Here is a 14,541-nt window from a genome sequence, read left to right as displayed (position 1 = left end):
TCAATGCGAGATACACTGTTATATTATGAGTATATATTCTACATGTGACAGGAATCAAATATACTTATTTTCAATTTGAATGCATTGACAATAACGAGTTTTTACTTCTTTTGCAAAAAAGGATCAAATTTAATTGTATTCACATGTAGATACATTGTGCAAACCATGAGTTTTTTTACTACATAAGAAACAGGATCAAATATACTTGTATCTCAGTATGAATACACCGTGTATATTATATTATGAGTTTATATTTGACATGTAAAGAGAATCAAATATACTTGCATTCTATGTGAATATACTGTGATATTATTAATTTATACTACTACATTTAAACAGAATCAAATATACTTTTTGTTCAATGTTAATTCACTGTTATACCATAATACATCCCTTGGGGAGTTAAGTATTACAAAGAATTAAATGTTGTTTCGAATTGGAATTAAAGTGAACTCGGAGGCGAATTACCCACAATGATAGACATGTATTTTACTTGACTAAGGCCATAAGAATTACACGGGAAAGGACATACAATATGACAAGAAAGGGAATAACGAGCCAGACCATAATGACCAACAGAATAAGGACAATTTGGAAGCTTACCGATGCGCGAGGCGTTACAGGAGCGCACGTTGGTAAAACGATAGGAAGCGGAGAAATTAACACTCAACAATTCGACTACTAAACGTTTCAGAACTGTGAGAAGACTCTAGCAAATTCAAGAATTTGCACCGACAGAGTTTCCGCGTCTAAACGTTGTGGAAGTTGCCGAAGCGACTCTGTTTGTCGGAAATGTGGGTTCATCACGAAACCTCGCATTTCGGGAGTGGTCAAAGACGCTGATGGCCTGTCGCAACTCGGCACGAGCAACCAATCAAGAGATGTTTTATTAAGTGGTTGATTGTGACGTGTAAGCAACCAATCAACTGATTGTTTATTTATTGTGCGATATGCGCATCAGTTGCAGGTGTTCATCGAGGTCAGCTAAAAGCGTTGATGACTTCATCTCCGGATTGACAAACAACGTTTCAAGGAAGTAAACAGGAAATACGATACGAATTGTAAACGTTAACATGAAGGAAAAAGGTGGATATCATAAGTGAAAAAGGGAGTAACATAAGATCATAAAATGTGGGCATGTTGAGTAAATATATGTGTAGGCCTTCGTTACATCGCTCCGGGCTGCGTAAGATTACGTCCCGTAATCAGACTTCATGTTTGTGATAAGAAGTTTTAACTTCTTTAATTGGAGGACAGCAAATACTGAAGAGGCCAAGACAGCAGAAAATGCGTAAGACGATGAGGACAAGGATGAAAATGACGGTGACAACCAAGGAGATTAGGATGACCTCCCACCAGCTGGTATATCTCTCGACTCCAGCTGCTGTCAGTAGAACATCAGCTGCATGAGGACGATGATTCGATGGGAAATCAGCAGGTGATTGTTCATTCATGGCGGCTACGATGTCAGCTACAACGTTCATGTGGTTGAGTAAATTATCGTTATAAGCTGGATTGCTGCGATGGTCATAGTCGAAGGCTTTCACGTCTTCGTATCGGAAGGAATCGAGCCAATGTACGCTCCGGCGGTACAATATTCAGGTCGATCCTTTTCCAAGTGTTGTTGCGGAAGGCGTAAGGTTTATCGTTGAAATTGACGAAACCATTCGTCCAATAGCATGGGGAAAATTTCACTAATTCCCAGCCATCGAGATTAATGGTATAATTGTTAAATTTCGGTTGTGGTCCACATGGTGTGATTATGGTTTCAAATGTGGCATTCACAGCTTTACACTGAATCACTACGGCGGTTTGTCCAAAAGCTTGCAATTTTGCACACCGAGGTAATTTCAATAATGAAGCGGCGAGCCAACCATTATATTGGGCGGTGATAATTGCTCGTTCATTTTTAGCTTTGCGAACATCACATTCAATTGTCTGTAGCATACGCGCTAATTCATTATCACGATCAATAGCACGATCTTGAATATATTGTTTATTGGCCAATTTATCCAAATCGGGGTCACTAGATGGTGAGGTGGTTTCAACAGCGACGCTTGGTTGGGCCTTCTCCTTGATGGACGCCGACTCGGCGGTGAGTGATAGAGATTTATCGACGAAGGCCACGTTACCAAAACTAAATTTGATTGGCCGACGATTTTAAAAGTCGTTGTTCGGTTGTTGCAACTTCGATGATTGGGGTCGCAAGGTGGTTGAAGAGTCAAATGAAAATCTAGTTGACGGACATCGTCCAAGAGGCGGAAATATTTTTCATTAATCGTTTTCATCATAAGATTTCCGGTTCCAGATTCAACTGTACGTAATTCGTGTTGAACCTTATGGGTGTATGTCGTATCCCAAACCAAAGTTAGATGGTTGTGAGACAAGGTACCAGCGGTTGAAGAAGCTTTTTCCGATCGGCGTTGGAAAATCTTCATCTTCCATTTGTTGAAACAGTTGTACTTGCTCAAGCGCACAATTCAGAGTTTCCCAATCGACGGTTCGCATCCAGTAACCGTCAGATCGAGGTTCATGCGAAAATACATACTTCTCATCCGAAAGAGTCATTTCATAACCTTCACACTTTTAGTGTTAATCATTTTATAGCACTCAGAAGCCGTTGTGTCTATAGGAATTTTCTCAGGAACAATCACTGTTTGACCGAAAAAGTTCATAGTCACGCGGTGAATATTTCTCCATTTGGCACAAATAAAACCCGGAAATTTCACTGCGGCGCGTTCATCACTGTAGACAACATATCTCACTGGAACAGCACTCGTGGAATTCATTTTCGGCTTGCAATCAGCATCAGGAAATTGAATAATTCCATATTCAAAGGCTCGGCGCAATCGCATACGGTTGTTTGAAATGCGCGCGCGTAGGAGACACAGCAGTAGCAATAGTAACGGCATTGACGACATTACTACACACGAAACATACGGAAAACAACACAGGGAAATATAAAAATGGAAACATTCTTATGGCCAAGTATTCTACTTTATCATGTGGGTTTCTTAAAACTAAGTAAATGAGTACAATAAAAAAAAAGGTAAAAATGTGGGAAAAAAAAAGGAAAATATTCTCATGGATTTAAAAAAAGGTAAAAGACATTCCGTCGGCTATACTTTAACGGTGACACAGCAACAGAGATAAGGGAAATAGGGCCTTTCAATTTAACAGAGTTTTCTACTGGAAGGAAGCAACAATTTGGGGCAAATTTGGTATCATCAGAAAGAAGAGAAAAAGATCTTAATTATAGAATAGAAAGAATTACGAAAATTTCACTTATGTAGAAACGCGGATAAGAAATAAAACAGTTAAAAATGTAACGGTAAAAATGCGCGGCGCTGTCAAGGTCACGCGCAAGTCCAATACATGGGGAAAGTGCGAATGGGAGGAAAACGGGGAAATAAAAGAAGATAAGACGGAATAGATTGCCGATGGCGAAAAAGAGACTTAGAATATTTTCAACGTTGGAACATTGTGAAAAGCTATAGCAAGGAAAGGAAAATAAAATATATATTTTCGCGTTGGGTGTGGCAGCTAGCGGTGGCGCTGCTATACGCGTAGTGTATATGGAACAATGACGCATTTGCGTCAAGAACGAAAACAGAAAAGTTGTTAGTTAGGAAACGAATCAAGTGAAACAGTGTGTTACTGTTTATTTTGTTTTTGTTTGTTTTTTTGGTTTTTTGTTGTTTTTTTGTTTTTTTTGTTTTGGTTTGTTTGTGTTGTTTTTTTTTTTTGTTTGTTCTGTTGGTTTGTTCTTTTTGTTGTATTTTTTTGTTTGTTTATTTATTTTTTTTTTTTTTTGTTGTGTTCAAACTACGTGTAGATTTGTTAGTACAAATGTGTAAAGTGTGTAAAGTGTCTGTTGTGATGTGTAATACCATGTTGAGTATTCACTCACATATATGTATACAGTGTAAATTTCAAACAGTGTTTAACGTAAAGGTAAGTTTTTCTAAGAATTACTTTTAGGTAGACATAGGGAAAAAGAAAAACATGACAATAAAAACATTTTCAAGGTAAGCAATCAAAATAAAGTAATAATGCACTGACAATTGAATTCCCATAAGAAATACATTTCATTTGAAAACTAGGTGTAAATATGATAGACATTTTTTATAACGGAAGAGAGGTAAGTGAGTGTTTGTTTTTTTTCTCACCTTCCATTACATCAATTAATCCTTTTTCTCTTTTGTTTACAGGTCCATCAGTTTTTCATTGTTTATTATTCTCTTTTTTTTGTGACACTGTTTTTGTTCATTTTTTTTTTTTAAATATAATATATATTTTGTTAATTTTTTCATGTTTATTGAAGTTTATTGATGTATATGTTTTTCTTATTATATTTTTCCTCCTCTCTCCCTTATTTTTTTTTTTTTTTTTTTTTTAAATCAAATACAGTGTTGAATAAAACAGTTTTGTGTTCATTATTATTGTGTAAACGGACAATCATTCGGAGGCTGGTTGAAGATGTGTCGAAGGAAGCATCGCATAACAACAAGTGCGTAGGCGAAGACAGGTCGCCATTTTGATGAGTGTCAGTTTTCTTTGTTTGTAAAGTGAAAGATAAGCGAAAAAGAAGAAAGGAAAAGAAGTGAAAGAAGAATAGGCGGCGGAATAGAAGAAGAGTTCGGGACTAAAGGATTGCTACGGTAATGCCAATATAATTTCCCTATTATTTTATGCGTATTAGTACTTTTACTCGTAGTTTAAAACTCGACTGCTAGATGACGTTGTTCTAGTTTACTTTTTGACCGTTAGATGGCATGAGAATGTCAATTCTGGAAATAAATAAGTCTAACTTAGAAAATAAGAACTTATTGATTAAAAATGACAAATAACTCGATGAACTTAGTTAATGAAGGTTTTAATTTATCTAACGGGGGAGCTTTTTATTTTACAATAAGTAAAAAGTTAGTTTGTCCGAGATGGAATGACTTGCTTGGATCTACACATAGCTTATACCCCACGCATGGATAGTTGGTTAGCATAAAGCTTGCTTGCGACGCGAGGGTACTCGGGTTCAAATCCCGGGGAAGCTTGTAAAGGAACAAATGTGCGTCGGCTCCAATGTACGGAAGGACAGGGTCACTACATCGTGGCCTTTCCACCCCCCTTCCCGTACATTGTCGCCTCGCCGCTCTTCCTCAGCTGTCAATTCCGTTGGCCGTGTAACTCTTGTGGGTGGCAAGAGTTGGCTGTCGGAAGCGACTACTGACGATGGAGATTTGTTCCCCTTTCTGGCTAGGGGAGAGTCTGGCGCTAGACTCGAACCTTGTTCGAACGGCTTTTGCATTTTTTCAAAATTTTTCAAGTAATTTTTCCGCAATATAATTTATATATTTAATTCCAAGTCTAAACGGATAAAAAAAAAATTATCATATTATAATATATCTTATTCCTTAGAAACATATATGATTATATGTTTTTAAAGAACCTCCTATTTTTGAGACTACTTGAACTAATGATTTAACCTAAACTAATTGTTTGAATTATATCTTTTCCTATATTATTTATTTTTTTTCCTATTCCTTTTCTCCTATCCCATATGTTTTTTCCATCTCAATTTTGGAGACTAGTCTTATTGTTATTTCTGCCGTTTTTTTATTTTAAAACACTACTGAGGCTACAACGCTTTTGAAGAGGGAGGGAAATACAGAGAGGGAAAAGAAGACAGGATAGAAAAGTGATAGGCGAATAACAGAATATAGCAAAATTTCAAGAGACTAAAAAAGAGAGAAATAGAAGAAAGAAATTTTTTTCTCTCATCGATTGTCTTCAAATACGTAATTGACGTGTTCCATTCTTGTTAGACAAAGCTGTCCAGTTGGGATTGCAATTGGTAATGAGTAGTGGTTATGATGTGATGAATAATTTTCGGAACTTAAATGTGGGATTTCTTCTTGCTATTGGACTCCATCTGCGTTGCGGGCGTCTGGTTTCTTGAAGTAGTTCTGGGTTCTCAGTTGGCGTTTCTCCTTCTGCATCAACTTCGGCTTCTGCTTCCTCACTCGGTTGCATCAACTTCGGCGCGTGCGGAGTCATTTTCGTTAATTGCGTTATGTTGGACTGATTGTGTTTCGTTGTCTGATTCTTCTGTGTTAGAAATATTATCTTCCGATGAAGGACGATGAACGCTGACGACATCAGCTTGTTGTTGAGATACATTTACATCGTCAAAATGATCAGTTGTTTGCGTGGTGTCATCTTCGTAATCATCGTCACTTGCCAATATTTCTTCATGATCTTGATCTTCCATGGCAATGCCATGGTCTTGAGTTTGCGTCGCAATTGACTTGCGAAATCGGTTTTCGAAATCGGAGGGTTCTCAATTGGGGGACAAGGTTCCGTTTTCCACAACATTGTCTCGTACAATGGTTTTAAACGATTTACGGTGCGTACGTTGACATACATAAGAACTATCAGCTATATCTACAGTATTATTATTATAAACTTTTACTACTCTATAAGGACCTTTATATTTAGATGTAAACTTCCTACTATCGCCATCCTTAACTACACGAATATCTAATAAGACTTTATCACCTACAACATATTTCTTTTCTTTTGCTCGTTTGTTATATTGTTCGCGCTGGCGATTCCGGAGCTTTCTCGGTTTCTTCGCAGAACTCGTTGGAAGCTATAACGCAAGCGATCGTTTAAATTCCTACATCAAATCAGAGGCGGATTTAAAAGTTGAAGGAGAAGCATCTAGAAATTCGTTAATAGGGATATTAGGATCTCTACCGTGCACTTAAGTAATAAAGGGGTTTCAAGGGTCGAAGAATGCGTAGAACTACGGTATGCAAATAAAACATCATCCAACATTTCTTCCCAATTAGCATGTTGCCCATCTTTTAATTCTTTTCTTAACATAGAGGTTAATGTTCGATTAAATCTCTCGGTCTCACCATTACTAGCAGGATTGTAGGCAGTGGTGAGCCTTTGATCAACCTTTAACTTTTACAAAAATAGCGGAATAATTTCGATGTGAAATTTGTTCCACGATCAGAAACAATAGCTTTTGGCATTCCATGCCGTACAATAATGGTTTTATATACACACTCAGCTGTGGTTTGGGCAGTTTGATCTTTCAATGCTACTGCTTCTACCCAGCGACTAAAATAATCAGTGATAACTAAGATACAACTATTTCCATTAGGAGAAACTGGAGTAATAGGGCCTAAGAAATCCATTCCAATCACTTGAAAAGGGGCTTTTGCAAGTTCATGGGGATGTAATAGGGCTCTATAAGTTGATGCCGTATTAGCGGTACAAATTTCACAAGCTTGACAATATTCTAATATATCTTTCCTCATTGTAGGCCAATAATAATTGTTTTTGACCTTCAAATAAGTTTTATAAAAAGCTAAATGCCCACCCATCGGCGCATCGTGTAATTCTTTCAACACTAGATGGCGGAGGGAGTAAGGCAAGACTAACTGATGATTAATTTCATTACGTTTACTATCCTTTGAAGGCAATTCGTGCCGATAAAGCGTACCTTCAATAATTTCAAAATATTCAATTTCTTTAGCCCAATCCGGCTTGGATTGGCTAAATTTCTCGTCAAGTACTCCTTTCTCTAGATAATTTCGAATATCTATACAAAGTTCATCTTCAAGTTGTTTTTCGCAAATTAACTTAATATTATTTGGTACTGTTTGAATACTAGCAATTTTTAAACGGGATAAACAATCTGCATTCTGATGGATACGTCCAGGCCTATATTTCAATTCATAATTCGTCGCGGCTAATAAATATAGCCCATCTACCTAACCTACCATTATTATCTTTCTGATTTTTAAAGCCATTGCAAAGGTCGATGGTCACTAATGATTTCAAAAGGTTTATCTAATAAGTAATGGCGAAAGTATTTAATCGCATCAACTACAGCTAATGCTTCTTTTTCTGTAGTACTATACTTCATTTCGGCTTTTGTGTTAATTGTCTACTAGAATAGGCTATTGGATGTTCTTGCCCATCTTGCATTTGCGATAATACTGCTCCAATTCCATACTCACACGCATCGGTAAAAGAAAAAATTTTCGTTAAAATTTGGATATGCAAGAACTGGGGGAGTTACTAGAGAATTGCGCAACTTCTCAAAGGCAACCTGTTCCTCAGTTCCCCCCACGCAAATGGTTTCCTACTTAGATCTTTATGCGTTAATCGGGTTAACGGCTTAGCAATTGAACCAAAATCTTTAATAAATCTTCTATAATATCCGGCAAGTCCAAGAAATGATCTGACTTCGTCAACAGAAGTTGGTGGTTTTTATAATTAACTATCTTATCAATTTTACTCGGGTCAGGTTTAATACCGTCCGTTGAGATTACATGGCCTAAATAATTTACTGAACGCTTAGGCGAATTGACATTTATTAAGTTTTAGTTTTAAATTGGCTGCTTAAAAAGGTTAAAAATTTCTCGAATGTCGTTTAAATGACTTTCAAATGTATCTGAAAAAGATAATGACGTCATCCAGATAAACTAACGCTTTACTTCCTAAGACGTTTCTCAGTACATAATTCATTAGCCTTTGGAACGTGGCAGGTGCATTGCACAAACCAAACGCCATTCTCTCGAATTCATAAAGATTATTTTCTACAACAAAAGCTGTCTTCTCGATATCTGGATCATGAACTTGAATTTGCCAATAACCGGAAGCTAAATCAAGGGTTGTAAAGAACTTCTTTCCATATAATTTGTCTAAAGTTTCATCGATGCGTGGCATGGGAAAAGAGTCTTTCTTTGTAATGCTTTTTAATTTCCTATAATCAACGCAAAATCTTATTTCTCCATTCTTTTTCTCTACAAGTACCACGGGTGAAGCCCATGGAGATTGCGAGTATCTGATGACCTTTGCATCTAGCATCTCCTGCACTTTGTCTTCCAATAATTTCCTTTGATTATTAGTAACTCTATATGGGCGTTGTCGAATGGGGCCTCTTCCTTCTGGATCAATTGTATGTTTAATGAGATTGGTATTTCCTAATTCTGAATCTTTTGAAGCAAACAAGTCGCGAAAGTCATTTAATAATTGGGAGAGTGGTGCTTGAAATTCCGGGTTGACTTCCGAAATTACAATAGGCTCTCGTGATTCTATGGGCTTAATTTCTGATGTATTTAACGCTATTTTTCCGATAATCTGCTGGGCGATTTCAATAACGCCTAACTTGGTGTTTCGTGGAATTGTGACTTGCTGTAACGAATGATTCTCGACTATAATGTTATATGCTCCATCTCCCGATACCTTTCCTATAAATTCTTCAATATAAATTCCATCTGGCAAATTCCCACATGGTGTGAAGATAAATGCCGAATTCGGAGGTACAAACGGAAATGAACCCTTCAATTGGCCTACAGTTACTAGCGACGTCTGACGAGGTAACGTCGTCTTTTTGACTGCTGTAACTGCCATTTCCGGCACCCTAAAAATAGAAGAGGGGCCTTGCCCATCTTTAGCTAAGTAAATACTCTTTGTTTCTCCATCAAGCTTAAAACCATGCTTCTGGATTGCGTCCCATCCAAGGATACAATCTTCAGAAACACCGTTTGTAACAATAAATTCTTGCTGTAAAATTGTCTCCCCGTATCCAACGGGCAGAGTCACTTTTCCCAGCGTATGTAACTTATTTTCTCCTACATCATATAAATCGAAGTCAAGCTGGCTGCAGATCGCCTGACCTCTAGGGGGTAACTTCTTAAATAAACGTTCATGTAAAATGCTTTTAGACGCGCCTGTATCGAATAATGCTTGGAACGGGACCTGGAAAATCTTTAACGGAATTCTTGGAGTCGATTCATTCGTAATTGTTGTTAATTTTGCGACTTGTCGGGATTTGCGAGGAGGCTCTTCATCAACTGACCCGAAGTTACAGTTGATTCCTAGTGGTTTTCCTGATCTTGGGGAGGACCGGGAATGTTAGGTCTATTATTGTTTCTGAACTTAGGACAATTGTTAGATCTATGCCCTATGTCACGGCAAGAATAACAAATAGGCGGCTGAGCTTGTTCTAGTCCTTGACGTTGATAACGGCGACAATCTGCCTGAATATGACCTCGGTAACCGCAAAAATTGCAAACAACCGACGACTGTAAAGGTCGATTATTGAAATCATTTGGAGGTCTGGGGGCTGGCGGACTACTGTTTGTAGAACTAATTTGGGAGTTTACAAATTGTCTATTTCCATTATTGTTATTAAAGCGCTGCTGCGGAGCTCTCACGTTACCATCTTGCTGATTAGCTAAAGTCGGTTGAAACGAGACTTGTTTCCTACTGTGTGTTTGAAGGGTATGAGACGTCTTTCCTATTGAGATGGAGTTTCTTTACGCTCTGCACGAGTTCACTAAGAACGTCCCTAATCTGCTCACTTTCAGTTTTCTTTTCCACAACAGGCTTGTCTTCATGGTGAACGTTAGCCACTGCCTTCATCATCATTTCTTTCTGATCTACTATCATTTGGCTTAAGCTCTGTCAATTCTGCGTGCCCATGTGTGCCATCAATAGACCGAATAAACTCCTGCCTTTCACGATCTGTTTCTAACGCTTCTAGTCTACTAGCATACGTCCGTGTTGAAGTAACTAGTTCGCCAAAATCCTTAAAATCCTTATACTTAACTTTCGTCTGTAGTTTGGAATCTAAGCCTTCAATAAATTTCTGCATTAAAATGATTGCAAAAGACTTCTCAGAGTGAGCTACAGGATATGCACGCTTGAAAATTTCCTGAAGTCGAAGGGCATAATCAACGATTTTCTCGCCTGGCTTACGCTTAGCTTTATTAAATTTCTTAAGATATAAGTCAACATTTTCATCGCCGTGAAAATGATCGAGCAAAGCTTCTTTGACCGAATCATAATCATACGGAAGATCTTTCAAAATGGCCTGAATTACGCGAAAAGCTCTGTCTGTTAATTTAGCACGAAGCATTTGGACAATTTTCTCTCCTGACCATCCTGATGTGTCTACTATAGCTTCGAAAGATTCTAGCCAAGAGTCGAAACGCGTAAGTGGACTTCCGGAAAACGAGGGAAGTAATTGCAAACGGGAAAAGGTATGCTGATTATTCTGGAGATCATCAAGATCTCTAGCTGTAGCTGCTCTACTAGGGGAAGGACATTGAGCCATGTTCTTAGGATTTGTTTCTTGCGCTCTTAAGCTCTCCTGTCTTGAATTGTGAGATTGTGTTGAAATGCTGCTCGTAGATGATCGAGATTCGCTGTAACGTCTGCGACGCTCCTGGGTGGCGTAATCAGTATGCGTGGGCGTCGGGTCGAGCATCGACGACGGGAGAAGCGAATAGGGCGGTGGTCGGCGAATCGCACCTGTCGTGGACGGCGAACGGTCCTCTCCTCTTGACGGTGTGCTGGTTGTTGGGCCGCGGGTTGTTGAGGTACGTCCTCCGCCGTATGGGATGGTAGAAACCGTTGCAATCGGACCTTGATTTGGGAGAGTGTTTGTTTGATCTCCTCCGCCAACTGCACGTTGTTCGGGTTGACTGCTCCCGGGAAGTTGTCCAATTTCCTCAGCAACGAGTTGATTTCCGGAATTAGCGGTTCCAGCGGAGTCAGCAGGCGTAGCTCCCGCAGGTAGAAGATTAAATTGCGGATGTCTATCAGGAACGACTGTTGATGGGTCAGTAGCTGAACTTCTAAGTGGGAGGATAACTCTCTCACTTCGTTCGTTAGATGTAGGTAGCGTTCTTCTCGGTGTCTGATGGAAGTTGCAAAATTCTGAAACGAGGCTAAGATTGTCTCGTGTTTCTGTGGTGTCACGCCTTGCAGTTCCGTGATGTAGTGAATTTGACTCAGCAGAAATATCAGGAATTGTCTCGCATGTGATATGAAGATCGATGTCAGCACGGACGCTTGGGCTTCCGATTGGGTTGTTTTCTTCACCTGTGCGTGTAGTTTCACCTGTAGGATCGACGTCAGATGTCTCAGCAGAATCGTTGGTTCTGTCCACACCGTCGTTGGATTCGTTTCGGGTAAATAGTGGTTCGATAGACAGATGTCTTGAATCAACCAAATTAGCTGTACCCAGGTCTTCGGATCGGTCGACTGAAAGTCCGCTTCTCTCTCCTTCAGGCTCTTGATCGCAAGGATAAGGTACGGAAGCTGGCTGGCTTTGGGCTGGAATATCTTCTGTTGATTGTTCTTGATTTTGTCGAATAGATGTCGTAGGCTCAGGTTCAGTTGATTTTCCATTCGGGGAGTTCCTCGTGAAAAACCCTAACACAGTTTTTGCTACTGAACTAGACTTAGGCGAAACTTTTGGAGGAGACTTAGCTGGGGAAATACGCGCAGCAATTCTAGCAAAAATAGAGGGTGAACGCTCCTCTGAAACGGTTCCAGAGGCAAAACTACCTCTGGGTTTCCGTCTGGAAACAAGATCAAGGCGAGCTACGGCTTCGTACGCACCGTTAGACCTAAGCTTACTCAACTGAGAACTAACTCTAGATGGTTGTGTACTTACAACGGAAGAAACGGGTTCAGCATGCAACTTATCGAAATTAAGTGATCTAGCTACAGTTGGCTCACTGGGCCGGGGAACATTAATTTGGGGCACACTGGGTTGTATGGGAGTTCGTGGAATTCTAGACCCGCCAGTAATAACATCATCATTCATTGTGGTTGAGTTCAAAAAGCGCTGCCACCATTATGTAATACATCCCTTTGGGGAGTTAGTATTACCAAAGAATTAAATGTTGTTTCGAATTGGAATTAAAGTGAACTCGGAGGCGAATTACCCACAATGATAGACATGTATTTTACTTGACTAAGGCCATAAGAATTACACGGGAAAGGACATACAATATGACAAGAAAGGGAATAACGAGCCAGACCATAATGGCCAACGAAATAAGGACAATTTGGAAGCTTACCGATGTAGCGCGAGCGTTACGGGAGCGCACGTTGGTAAAACGATAGGAAGCGGAGAAATTAACACTCAGCAATTCGACTACTAAACGTTTCAGAACTTGAGAAGACTCTAGCAAATTCAAGAATTTGCACCGACAGAGTTTCCGCGTCTAAACGTTGTGGAAGTTGCCGAACGACTCTGTTTGTCGGAAATGTGGGTTCATCACGAAACCTCGCATTTCGGGAGTGGTCACAGACGCTGATGGCCTGTCGCAACTTGGCACGAGCAACCAATCAAGAGATGTTTTATTAAGTGGTTGATTGTGACGTGTAAGCAACCAATCAACTGATTGTTTATTTATTGTGCGATATGCGCATCAGTTGCAGGTGTTAATCGAGGTCAGCTAAAAGCGTTGATGACTTCATCTCCGGATTGACAAACAACGTTTCAAGGAAGTAAACAGGAAATACGATACGAATTGTAAACGTTAACATAAGGAAAAAGGTGGATATCATAAGTAAAAAAGGGAGTAACATAAGATCATAAAATGTGGGCATGTTGAGTAAATATATGTGTAGGCCTTCGTTACAATTCCATGCAGTTTACATATAGAAGTAAAAACTCATGGTATAACAGTGTATTCACATTGAATACAAGTATATTTGATGCTGTTTACATATAGAAGTAAAAACTCATGGTATAACAGTGTATTCACATTGAATACAAGTATATTTGATACTGTTTACATATAGAAGTTAAAACTCATGGTATAACAGTGTATTTACATTGAATACAAGTATATTTGATGCAGTTTACATATAGAAGTAAAAACTCATGGTATAACAGTGTATTCACATTGAATACAAGTATATTCCATGCAGTTTACATATAGTAGTAAAAACTCATGGTATAACAGTGTATTCACATTGAATACAAGATACATATACAGTTACATATAGAATAAAAACTCATGGTATAACATGTATTCACAAGTATATTCGATGCAGTATATTTACATATAGAAGTAAAAACTCATGGTATAACAGTGTATTCACATTGAATACAAGTATAGTATATTGATGCTGTTTAGAATAAAGTAAAAGTTAACATATAAAGTAAAACTCATGCGTATATAGAAGTAAAAACTCATGGTATAACAGTGTATTCACATATAAATAAAAATTAATACACATTGAATACAAGTATATTCCATAAAAATTCCTGCAGTTATACATATAGAAGTTAAAAAAAACTCATGGTATAACAGTGTATTCACATTGAATACAAGTATATTCCATGCAGTTTACATATAGAAGTAAAAACTCATGGTATAACAGTGTATTCACATTGAATACAAGTATATTCCATTGACTGTTTACATATAGAAGTAAAAACTCATGGTATAACAGTGTATTCACATTGAATACAAGTATATTCGATGCAGTTTACATATAGAAGTAAAAACTCATGGTATAACAGTGTATTCACATTGAATACAAGTATATTCCATGCAGTTTACATATAGAAGTAAAAACTCATGGTATAACAGTGTATTCACATTGAATACAAGTATATTCCATGCTGTTTACATATAGAAGTAAAAACTCATGGTATAACAGTGTATTCACATTGAATACAAGTATATTCCATGCAGTTTACATATAGAA

The 14,541-nt window shown here is 38.3% G+C and overlaps 1 protein-coding gene across 1 annotated transcript; it reads right to left on the bottom strand.

Moving 5' to 3' along the window:
• Positions 1 to 10,429: 10,429 nt before the first annotated feature.
• On the bottom strand, positions 10,430 to 12,011 carry LOC123468968 (paraneoplastic antigen-like protein 5). Its single transcript, XM_045168048.1, has one exon. It carries the CDS (start codon positions 11,291 to 11,293, stop codon positions 10,430 to 10,432), a length of 864 nt encoding a protein of 287 aa, XP_045023983.1. The 5' UTR covers positions 11,294 to 12,011.
• Between the last annotated feature and the right edge of the window lie 2,530 nt (positions 12,012 to 14,541).

Source organism: Daphnia magna, unplaced genomic scaffold (genome assembly GCF_020631705.1).
Source record: "Daphnia magna isolate NIES unplaced genomic scaffold, ASM2063170v1.1 Dm_contigs467, whole genome shotgun sequence".
NCBI lineage: Eukaryota > Metazoa > Arthropoda > Branchiopoda > Diplostraca > Daphniidae > Daphnia > Daphnia magna.
The sequence above is the reverse complement of the archived record's forward strand: the minus strand, read 5'-3'. Positions and strand labels throughout refer to the sequence as shown.